At 39.1% G+C, this 12814-nt stretch overlaps 1 protein-coding gene across 1 annotated transcript in view; it reads left to right on the top strand.

The window, feature by feature from the left end:
* Tmc1 (transmembrane channel like 1) overlaps nt 1-12814 on the top strand; it is a 120331-nt gene that overhangs the window by 33007 nt on the left and 74510 nt on the right. The window contains exons 4-5 of the mRNA XM_021152462.1: nt 9358-9448; nt 11406-11487. Coding sequence (XP_021008121.1) covers nt 9358-9448; nt 11406-11487 — 173 coding nt within the window. The remainder of the gene's footprint in view (nt 1-9357; nt 9449-11405; nt 11488-12814) is intronic.

A 12814-nucleotide genomic window follows, 5' to 3' on the forward strand; every position in this document is an offset into this window, starting at 1 on the left:
AAAAAAAAAAAAAAAAAGAACAAGTTCATGTAGATAACAAAGATGTCTATTTCAAACCTGAACTATTTCTGTTGTAATAAATTTAATCTGATAAAAATCTGATCAGCTTAAGGTTTGTAACACATTTCCCTGAGTTTTATGGCTGGTAGAGAAGAAAATTCCTTTTCTATGCAGATGTTGTGAAAATTCCTTCCCTTGGGGAGACACAAGCATTATCTTTCCTCTTCCTAAAGTCTCAATGATGAACAGAGACAAAAGTCCACCCAAGTTCACTGTGGAGAACCTATGAGTTCCCTGGGTTTCCTTATAGAGCATAGGTGAGAGTTTACTTACAGTCATGCAGATGTTCCTCCCCCCTAAAAACCACATCTGGAAAGCTTTCCCAGCATGGATGAGGGCTTCCTTGTAGTTGCCTGGCAGGAGCACCCTGCCCTTCCCATTTCCAACATATATCCTCTCTCTGCTTCCCCCAAATCCCAAGGGCAGATTCTGTTAGGGCAGATTTGTTTTTTTCTGGTTCTGAATGGGGGCTGGATACCCTGGAAAGATTTTTACAAACCTACCTGTGCACTCTTTCTAGGAGGGGAGGTCAATAGGCCTCAATAGTCAATAGGCTGTGCTAAGCCTTTGCAAGGAGATCCAACACAACTCATGAAGACAAAAGCCTGACTGGGAAGGTTGTCCTGTATAATAGTAGAACATTCCAATGTTGCTAATGAACGTTTTGAGAAGCGTGGTTCTACTGGGAACCACGAGTTTCAGAGGAAAACAATAGGTCAGGCAAGCTATGAAGCTCAATTGCCCTTGAGTTAGGACAGAGGCTGCACCAGTGATGCATGGTTATCAGTAGAAATAGAGACAAACTCCAGAGAACAGGAGGAGGCTAGAAAACTGCGGTAAAAAGCTCTCAAGCATAGGACTTTCATACCTCCTGTTTGAATAAAATGGGTGTTTGGGTGTGGTCTTTCTATTTTATGGGAAGTCCAACCTGTTCGGGTTATGCTCCATTTTTTATGAGGTTCAGGTGCTTCTCTGCCATTCTTTTATAAGACAGTTAAAAAAAATTGTTGTTGTTGCTATTGTTGTCGAAAGACAGAGAGGTGTGTGTAGGGGGAAAGAAACAAAATAAAACAAAACAACAATAAAACAACAACAAAACCAGGCATGTTGTGGTGGCTTAAATGAAAATGGCCCCCATACACTCATAGAGAGTGGCACTATTAGGAGGCGTGGCCATGGGAGGAAGTGTGTTGTTGGGGTGGGCTTTGCTGTTTCAGATGCTCAAGCCAGGTCTGGTGTCACTCTCTTCCATCTCCCTGCCAATCCAGATATAAATCTCCCAGCTACTTCTCCAGCACTATGTCTGTCTGCATACTGCCATGTTTCCTGCCATGAAAAAAAATGGACTAAACTTCAGAACGTGTAAGCCAGCCCCAAGTAAATGTTTTCCTTTATAGGAGTTGCCTTTATCATGGTGTCTCTTCATAACCATGGAAATGCTAAGACACATGTGGGTGCAGATGCCCACTGAAGCCAGACGAGGTCAGAACTGGAGTTATAGGCTAACATGGGAACTGGAACCAGAATGTCAGCCCTGTGAACAGCAGAAAGCCTCTTAACTATAGGATGCAGTTTTTAGCCCCTTGATGTTCTAGTCTCCAGTTGATATTCCTATCTCTCACAAGGATAGTCTGAAAAAAAATACATACACACGTATTATGTGTATATATATATATATATAAACACACACATATATATATACACATATACACTATATTTTATGTATGTATACATTTACACATTTATATATGTGAATGGTATTTATTTAAAAGTATGCTAAAATAATCCAGATATATAAACTTAGAAGTTATATCAATGCATATGAATTATTTTTCTTTTTACTTTGCTTCATGCTATCAGATGGTCAATTAAATGGTCTCTCTTAAGGGGTGTGAAATAGTGAATCAGGAATATGAAAATAAGTTTATTCACAAATGTAATTAAGAAGGCTCAGAACAGGCAGAGTACTGCTTACCTGAAGGGACATTAAAAACAAACAAACAAACATCAATTACACATATCGCAGCTTTTCAGCTCTACTCTCTGAAAGTTAAACTACCCATATGAAGACCTCTTAAAGGTAGTCTCAGCCAAGGATATTTGACTCAATGCCAGATTTGGCCTCTAACTTACACATTGCACTTGTTAGGGACACTGGAGAGATATCCATCCTTTCATCTCATTCCTAGAGAATGTGATTTAAGTGATTTGAAGTTACAGCTGGGAACTCTTCAAGATCAGACAGTAATGCAAAGATGCCGGTGTCAAGAAACCATGGCTCAACCGCCTTGCAGTGCTCTCACCAGTGTTAATCTGCTCAATTAGAAGTGTTGGAATTCACTTGTATGCTGTGTGTTTCTTTATATGCCCTAGTTCAATTTCCTAAAATTGAAGTGGAAGACGGCCATGACAGAGAGGTGCTGTTAATCGCAGTTAACTATTTTACAGTGCATATGCTGGTTGTCAACTAAACTAAGCATCCTCTATTGCCTTTGAAAGATATAAAAGCACCCTCCCTCATTGTCATTTCCACTTTGTAGAGGAAGCAATTGAGCATCCCAGCTCTCCTTGTTAATGTCATTAGAATCTCCTTTAAAACAACACATGCATTGACTCAGTACTTCAAGTATTAGGATAACTTGAATAATTATGCCAGCCTAATTATGAAGATATATTATCCAGGAAGTCTATGTATGGTCTTTATGGTGCATGAAAATAACTTCTTATTTCTGTAATTCTGCTTGAATTTCTCAGCAATATTTCAGAAAGGTCTGAGTTTTGTAGATAATTTGGTTAATTAGTTTTGAAATTTCAGTACTTATTATCAAGAATCCTTCCATTTTCTGATTCCTTTACTGTGAGGTGTTCATGAACAAAATTTTTGATTATCCTTACTAGCCTAAGCACCAATTTTGAAATGTCTCTCATTTGTCTGAGCAAGAAGAAATTGGTTGCTTCACTCAACCATCAAACTGAAAGCAAGAGGGAAAGGAAGCCAAGTTAACCTAACCAAATAGGGGCACATTTCAGGAGTGAGAATGTGTCAAAGGCAGAATGGCATGTCCTGACTCTTCTGTGCAGTCAGGGTTGTATCATATGCTTCAGGCAATTTATCTGTTTTGTAAATTAGGCCTAAGTGTGCTCCTTTTCAGCTAACTGTGAAAGCATTCTTGAAAGCCCATGAAACCTTATTATTCTAATTACTATCACAAGGGGCTGATGAATGAATGATGAGGCCAGGTATTATTGTCATTAAATAGACCATACTCAATTATTCATCCCCAGGTCTGGGGTTACAGCCCAGAGTGCAGTGCACACTGTACCAGGACTCTGAGACCCAGAGACCAGATTACAGTCTTGGTAGATGGCATTTGTTAAAAGCAATTCAAAGGGGGCGGGGGGGGGGTTTAGCACAGATCTTTCAGTCAGATATTTGGGTGATTTGCAACCTGTAGATGTTTAAGGTTTACATGTGAAGGTTATTTTTATGTTAACCATATAGTGAAGATTCCTTAAGTTATCCAGATAACTACATATAGGTAAGAAAGTAGATTCACTGTAGGGAAAAAAGATACATATGTTTTCTTGATTTTTTTTTAATGACTGTCTTTCTGCTTTCTGGTGTTTATCCAGGCATCCTACAGTGAAGGCCACCGTATTTCCATATTTGTGCATTTTCCTTTTGCACCTTGTATCTATTTGCATAGAGCAAGATGTTTTGGTTAACAATCTGTTATCACGAAGCACACGATTGGCAAGCACTTGTTTTCTTCACCCTGAAGCTGCACTGCTTCATGACAAAGGTCAGCCATAAACACAATGTTAAGGAAAGGTGTTCCACTATAGCCCTGCTCTGTACAGCCGTGTCCCCCCTTCTGGACCTGTTCATAACAGTGGTGCTTTTTAATCAAATCTATAATCATTGGATTTGGGGGACGACAAGAAACTCTTCCTTGTAAACAGTAATTCCTGGCTCACTCTATGGCCTTTGTCTCAGCTCACTCTATGGCCTTTGGCTTTGTTTCAAAAGCACCCCCAAGATTTTTGATAAATGAACTCTATTTTATTTAAACAACTACTCTGGTCGTTGTGATATTAGGAGCTAGGGAGTAGTTAAGTTTGTTCTTCTGTGATCCTTTTGTTTGTGTGTGTGTGTGTGTGTGTGTGTGTGTGTGAGAGAGAGAGAGAGAGAGAGAGAGAGAGAGAGAGAGAGAGAGAGAGAGAGAGAAACAAAAATCAGGACATAAGGACATAGGGATGCTCATGTTAGATTTTGCAGGGACCAGTGGTCTGGACTTCCTCTGCAAACCAGACAGAGTAGGATAGAGACTGCATTGGTTACTCTTCTGTTGCTGTGATAAACTACCCTGACAAAAGTTACTGAAAGAAGAAAGGATTTATTTTGGCTTATGGTTCCAGAGGGACAGAGCACACCATGCTGGGGAAGCCATGACAACAGGAAGGAACAGGATGGCAGCGGGAACAGAAAACTGACTGACGACATCTTTATCTACACACAGAAAACAGAGCAGGAAGTTGTATCGGGCTATAAAACCACAAAGCCTGCTCCCCTCCTCCCAGTGTCATACTTCCTCCCATAAGGCTAGATCTTCAAAAGGTTCTATAACCTCACCAAACATCTCCACCACTTAGGAGACAAGCATTTGACACATGAGCTTTGAGGGACCTTTCACATTCAGATAACCATAGATGGTATTTGAAAGACAAACGCTAATGCTACACTTGAGGTCAAGGAAACTATCAGTAACTAATGAAAGAAACAATAAAAACTTTTAAATATTCAAACAAAAGTGTATCTTTAATAACTAACAACATCTGTATTAGTGTCACCCAAATATGGTCCCGTATTATTAAATGATTTGGAGTTGATTTTTTTAATCATTGTAATTTGGCTGTAATATTCACTTCCTTCTCTCTAAAGTTTTGCTGATTTAATGTTCATCAATTCATAAGATTAGCATAATTATCTGTTCACACAATTAAAAACTTTGGCCCCAACGAAGAGTAGAATAGCTATTTTCTTATACTTCTGGCTTTTTAGATTAAAAAAAAAAAAGACATGCTTTCTAATGGTCCATCATGTAGAAAGTGTTCTATATTCAACAGGGTAAACAGAATGTGACTCATAATAAAAATTAAGTATCTACAGTCCTGGATATGTGTTCTTTCTGTTTAAGAAAATAATCTATGATAGTTGAACTTTTGGTTTTGAATGATTGAAAAGTATCCAGCAAGCAAAAGTAAATGAACAAATTAGTAACAGAGAGAAGCATCAGACAGATAAGCCCCACCCAGCAGAAAAGGCTGGAGTAGTGTGACTGAGAGAGCAGACAAAGGTAGCATCATTAAGTCAGGGCCTTATAGACACTGAGCAGAAACCAACTGGGGAGGCTGAAGACATCAGGTGGAGTTCCACATTGAACTCTCTCTCCATGGAAGAGCTCTTGGCTTCCTTCTCCCACAGAAAACATTTTTTACAGTAGAGATATTAAAAAAAACCCTGTTCTTAGATGTTTACCTTCCAGTTGTTCTCAAAAGGATGCAATGTTTTTAATGCCTTCCACTCTTGCTGGGTTTTGTTTTCCTTCTCTTTTCGCTATCATACGACTAGGGACAAGTATCCCGAGGACAAAGGGTTTTGGAGGATACAAGGAAGGACCTTCTTGCTTCCAAAATTCCCTTCCAACAGGCTTGAACAGCATGTGAGAGTTTACCATTGGCAGTACAATATGCTCACAAATTGGTCATTTTGTTACAGTTAAATAAGAAATTCTGATGTATTTTGTTCTCTATATGTATTTATTATAACAAACAATGATATGATAACTCATATATATATATATATATATATATATATATGCATGTGTGTGTGTTTTAAGATTAGAAATGTTGATGCCATATAATTGAATTATAGTCAGTTCTGTTATGATACAAGATATAATCACACTTTCCTCCAAAAGCTCACTTCAGTATATTAACTTGAACAATAAACACAATGAGTTTTATAGGGAACCCATAGTTGGAACACAATTATTCGGAAACATTTCTAGTGATACATTAAAAACAAAAAGAAAAAAAAGTGAGAAAGATAGCATTAGCATTCAATACAGGTTAAGAAATATATGTGTTCTACAGTCCATGTGGCAGGATGCTTTGAGAAGGACTTGGAAGCTGCTTGTAGAAGTTTTTTAAAATGGTTGCTGCTTGTGAATTTTCAAGTGTGAGGGAGGTCATCTTGACAGTGAGTGGGTGTGGCCATTCTGGTACTGTAAGTGAGGCAGTGAGACAAGCTGTGTGCATTCTGGGTGTTTCTTATGCTTTTTGGCATTGATGAGTATACTCTTCTATGTGCAATATTTCTGGTGAATAAAATTACAAACAAACAAAGCCAAGATACATGTTTTGCTCATCAGCCAATTCTATTACAATGCTTATTTCCAAACACTAAAATTTGTTCTAATGTGACTAATAATAGAATTGGCTTCAAGACTCCCGGCATTTGCATCTCATCTTGTTCCTGCAACTCCCTTGGAAAGGAGTGAAGGAATTGTTGAGATATTGTTGGTTGGGAAATCCTGACCTGTTAAAGGCCCTGCAGTAACTGGGACCTTGTGCCAGAACCTGACCAGGTAAGTGGGAGTCCTGACCGTGGCCGTTTGCATCTGAAAAGCATGACTCATGAGCACAGGGCTGGAAAGCATTGTAAGCATGGGCAAGGCTGTGGGGTCAGAACATAGGGGCTGCTTAGAACTAGCAGAACCTCATCTGTACTTAGAGCCTCTAGCTCAGCATCTTACAAAGTCTGTGCCTCTGTTCCAGACTTAAGATCTGTATGACAAATGGTGCTTAAGTACGATGCTTGCTTTGTTGCAAGGGTCTGAAAAGTGCGTCATGAGATCTCAGTTTATAGTATCTTACACTGTTTAGTTAAGCATTTTAAAATGTTGCAACTGCTTTAGATATTATTTTTCAACCATTTTTTCCAACCCAGAGTTCATCCCAAATATCAGAGTATTTGACAAAGCTAGAGTAGTTAACTCTGCCATTTCTAGAGCATTGCCAATTAAATCTCAGAGAATAATTAGGAAGGGCACAATCTGATACCTGGGAATGGATACCCTTAATGTTTGTAAGTGAATGTCGAACATACAATCACTAGATCCAATTTTGCAGTCAACTTTATGTCTTCTTATTGAGTATCTTCCATGACCAAGATCAACAACACAGGTCAATTGCCTTGCTGTTCATGAATGACTTTGGGAGTTGTTTGCTGGCTATAGAGATTTCACCATGGTGAGTGTGTCTGTGTGCTAGACCATCCATTGGACACTTGCTCTCAGGGTATAAGGAAGGACCATTACTATCTGAGCTAAGGTTGCTAGTATTTGGTAGTTTTTTGATCACTGTATATTACAAGGTTCTGTGCTTCTTAGTGTGGTTACTGAGGAACATCATCTATAAAAACTTTCTCTAACCTTCATCTTCTTTTATTTTCATTTTTTTCTAGACAAGGTTTCTCTGAGTAGCCCTGGCTGTCCTGAAACTCACTCTGTAGACCAGGCTGGCCTCGAACTCAGAAATCCACCTGCCTCTGCCTCCCAAGTGCTAGGATTAAAGGCATGCGCCACCACTGCCGGGCTCTAACCTTCATCTTAAAAGATTTACTCTGCATGGTAGTGAGTTCTCATAGTTAGGCCTGAAGGGTTTCATTTGCAAAGCCACACTTTTAGAGGCCACCCAACTGACCTCACACTGCACCTGCAGAATCACAATCTACTTAAATTGTTCTTCTCACCTGGTCACATGTTCTCTTGGCCCCCAGAGAAGAGAAGCCAGAACCACCTCAAATTTTAAAGTTCTTTTCCTGGAACAGACAACAACAAAATGAGTATGTTAACCAGGTAGGGCTGATAGAATTCAGGCTGGGTGGCAAAAGTACGTTGGCTAGTTATCCATAGTGAGGGTGCTTGCAGCGTCTCAGTTACAGATAGACAACTAGTTGTGTGCCCTTGTTAATTTCTTCTGTCCTTACATGGTGGACAGAGGATAGCAAGTTCTGACTGTGGGACAGGACTCTCTTCAACTAAGGGTTCTTATTTCACAACCTAATTGTCATTTGTATGTGTGATATTTTAGTTGCTGTCCTCAGACACTGTGGTGCCCATAAAATGACATTACCTGTGGCATTGTCAGCATGGGGGTTTGTGCATGGCATATGAACAAACACAAAATTGACCAACGATGTATTTCTCAGCCCATATCCCTTCAGAATGTGTCCTTGTTAGAACACAGTCTTGTTGTTCAGTGACTTGGGTTATAGATCGTGAAGTGACCCCATAGCTGTCACTCTGGGGATTATACTAACAGGGTGGGGTGTGCAGAGCCAGCATTCGGTACCTAACAACAATCAAAGGCATGCATTTAACATGTTTACATTCTACATTTGATAAATTAGTGTACTTTTTAATGGACATTGATATAAGTACTGAAAATGTATTGCTATTTGGGAGTCACGACTACAATTTCAAGTTTGAAAAATTAAAATCCCATTTAAATCTAAAGTTTAAGCTTAAATCCCTTTCTGAATTTGAGACCTAGACTCTGTTTTGGAGTGTGACTTTTGTGTTTTAAGCCATGACTGCTCTCATGAAATTAAATACCAGGTCAATTTGTCCTCAACTTTTTCTTGTTTTCCATTATCTATTTTAAAGGAATCATTTTTTTTAAAGGGAAAAAATAAAGAATTCTGGTTGCCAGAACCTGACATTTAGGTATAATTTTCAACTTTGGGTATAATTTTCTATGTATTAGAAATAAGAACGAGGAGGAGGATGCTCTGTTTTGACACTTGGCACAAAAATCCCCTGCCTTCTGATGACTCCAGGTGATTAATAAGTGAGACTAAAAATATCTTCCTCTTCCTGGTCAGAATTAATAAACAATTAAACATGCATTAAAGGTTTCTGGGTTATAGATTTTTACAAAGATAACCTAAAATCATGTTTGCATATTTGACATGAAGGTAGAAGTGTCACTGTGTAGGCAATCAAAACAGGTATGAGGGAGGGGTGCAAACCAGAGTGTGGGAGGAACAGAGAAATATGTTCAATATACTATATAACAAATAAGAATCTTTAGGTTATAAAATGTAGCATAGATGCAGTTGCTATGGGTTTGGGGAATCCAGAAGAAAGAAGATAGAAGACCCAACAAAATTCAATGTGTCCTACTTGTGTGTCAACACGTGTCTGCCCACCTCTTCTTTTCTTGTCACAGGGAAGCAAAGAAATTTGTGAGTGAGAATGAAGGCGCTCTTGGGAAAGGAAAGGGAAAGAAGTGGTTTGCATTTAAGATGATGATGGCCAAGGTAAGCATTTTCATAACTCAGTCTGGCCAGTGTCACAGTGACCCCGAGAGAGAGAGAACACTGTGTCTGTTTTGAGGGGGCAGAGCCAGTTGGTTTGCATACAGCCAAGTCTCATATGGTAAATGCATGGTCTATAGCTGTTGTTTTAAATTTGTGGGGTGGGGTAGTGCGGATTTAGGATTATCCTTTAAGACAGAGTGAAAATTTTAAATAGTTGCAAACACTGGTTTATACCATTTATACCTTTTATGTTATTTATAATGTGCATGAATTTACTACTTCTAAAGAGTATAAGACTGCAGCTGGTCTACATTTTTTTTTTTTTTTTAGACAGAGTTTCTCTGTATAGCCCTGGCTGTCCTGGAGCTCACTTTGTAGACCAGGCTGCCTTCGAACTCAGAAATCTGCCTGCCTCTGCCTCCCAAGTGCTGAGTTCAAAGGCCTGTGCCACCACCGCCCAGCACTGGTCTACTTTTATTTCCTGAAGGTTATAGGACCTCTGGTCAAGGCTTTTTTCTAGGTGTCTTTAAGTTTAAGGGCCATAATCTCCCTATCCCACCCCATACCCTTCTCCTTTTCTATCAGGAACATCAATTATAAGCTGAAAAGAAGAGAAAATAATAGTCACACAAATACAGGTTTTAGAGAAATATAGGGAAGAAGCTTGCTTTTATATGCACTTACTGTGGCCAAGTATAACACTGAATTTCTCTGTAAAGTTACACTTCTCACAGTGCAGTAGGTGCACAGGTATTATTAGCCTTTATTTATAAATTCTATATATCTGTATGTAAGTGTACTCTATTCAGAGAGAGATTAGCAAGGAAACTGAAGCTCTTTATTTCCATTTAAATGCGCACAAATAGTTAAGTTTATTTGCCCTTTATCTTTTAAATGCATTTGGTCATTCTCTCTGTGACTGAGCTTCAGCTTCCTTTCTTGCTTCTTTAGTGCATAACTGGGGTTACGGAATGCAGCTCTTGTTGCTGTGGGGGCTACAGTTCATGTTTAAAGGTATTGCATTATGCATTGTATGAATATGTCACAATTTACATATTCACATATTCTACTGCAGATGGACATTTGGGCCGTTCCTAGGCTTGAGTACTCTTTTGAACTTAAGATTTAGACTGTTGCATCTACTTCTCTTTCACACTGTCCTGTCAGAATGACCACATATGGAAGATTTTTTTTTTTTTTTTTTGCCTCACTCCAATTTTTCCTTAGTCCTCTTAACCATGGATAACCCAACGCTATGGAGTCAAGTGGAAGGAAGACTTTTGAAAAATAAATTCATTATTTTTCTGTGATGCCGTCTCTTTCTATTTTGTTTTCCATTGTCTTTTCTCAAAATGAAGTGTCCCATGTAAATGATGATCATGAATTAAAATGACCTGTGTTCACACGGGCTACTTTAGGAGACCAGAAGCGTTTGAAGGAAGATGCTATGTCTTATTCATAAGTCTACCAGTTTCTCATGCATTGACTATTAAATGTGGAGTTTATGGCAATCACCTGACTAAAACAAGTATCATATTCCTGTCTGGTAGAATATATCGATCTTTCTGAATGGTCAGTATAGTCCCTCTAAAACAGAATCAATGCGTGTGTGTGCGTATTTTTTCTGTTTTTTTTTTTTTTTTTTCTGAATCTGGTGTGTGACAGTGTTGTTCAGACTGTCCTTGACATTGCTATTTTTGTGGTTCAGTCTCCCAAGTAACTGGGATTGTAAGCATGTCTGACAATCGATATTTCTTTTTTTTAATTAAGTTATGTGGGAAATGGTGGTAAATAGAGATGGAAGTGAATCCTGCTGTTATGCCATTTTTACAGAACAGCAGTATTTCATGCCAGAGAGCTCCCTGGAAGCCATTGTCTTGTCAGTTGGGGAAATGGGAGGACAGAGATCTAGAAACACAAGAGATTGTTCTTTACTAGTGTTTGACTTTGTTTTCAGAAATGGGCGAAATTCCTCCGAGATTTTGAGAACTTCAAGGCAGCTTGCGTCCCATGGGAAAACAAAATCAAGGCAATTGAAAGTAAGTATTCACCAGACCTAATTAGACAAGGAAAGCTCTCCGAGAATAAAGTCTCATCAGCTTTTCCCGCACCTTTTCCCCATTTAGAGACTCTTGGGAAAATTGTAAACCAACCAAACTGCTGCCACAACCAACAAAGCAAAGCTTGACTCCATCGTTGTGAGGCTTTGCGTTAGTTGGCTGGATGCTGAGATGGAACACCTGAGCTAATAGGTGTAAAAAGACAGAATGTTTATTTTGGCTCACTGCTTCAATTCACATCACCTGGCTCTAGTGCACTGGGCCAGCGGTGGTGGTGGCTTAGTGCTGGGATTGTGTGGTAGGAGTAGCCTGATCCCTGCACAAGGCAGAGAGGATGAAAAGCAAGAGGGAAGGAGGGGCCTTGGTGCTGTTCCACTTTCCAGGTTGTGTTCTCAGTGATTTAACTTCCTCCTCCTCCTCCTCCTCCTCCTCCTCCTTTTCCTCCTCCCTCTCCTCCTCCTCCTCTTCCTCCTCCTCCTCCTGCCTCTCCTCCTCCTTCTTCTCCTCCTTCTCCTCAAGATGCTCCAACCTCTGAGGGGGAGGGGGGAGGCATTCCAGATTCAAACTGTGTCATGGCACTAGAACTTATCAAGGACAACACTGGAGATGTCACTTTCTTGTTTCAGTCTAGGCAGAAGTACATTGCTTCCAGGCAGGAGACCTAGTACTGTGTCCAAGGACACTGCCCATATTGGGAAGGCAGTGAATAATAAACTGTGAACACAGACTCTTTGAAACGTTACACGATCACCCAAAGGATCATTTTTAAAAACAATAAGACTTTTTTTTTCTTTAGTTTGTGCATATTTTTATTAAATAATGTGGAAAAGGCCTAACTACAAGCTGGAAGTTATAATGTAGGTATAATGTATACACACCTCTTTAAACTGAAAAAACAAGTATCATTGACATAAGACACTGCAAATTTAGGTACAGTAACAGAGTACCATCTTACTTATTACAGTATACAATTTCCAGAATGAATTCATCAAGATATACAAGAATATCCCATTTACATGGACGATCCCTGTTTCACTTCATAATGTTATGACAATGCAGACCCTGTTTTGTAAAAACAATAAGACTTAATAGCTCACATCCAAATATATACAGAAGAGTAAACATAAAGAATTTGCTCTCTTGATGTCATATTGGACTTTCATTCTGTGTGACACTCAGCATGTACAGACATGCCAAAGCTTGTTTAATACAGTTCCATTTGCATAGAATAAAGCAACTAAACTTTAAATACTGTATAAGAGAGTGCATCAGTAAAAATATTCTATGTAGAGAAACATAGATATTT

Source organism: Mus caroli, unplaced genomic scaffold, assembly GCF_978045245.1.
Source record: "Mus caroli unplaced genomic scaffold, Mus_caroli_1 scaffold_20, whole genome shotgun sequence".
Taxonomy (NCBI): domain Eukaryota; kingdom Metazoa; phylum Chordata; class Mammalia; order Rodentia; family Muridae; genus Mus; species Mus caroli.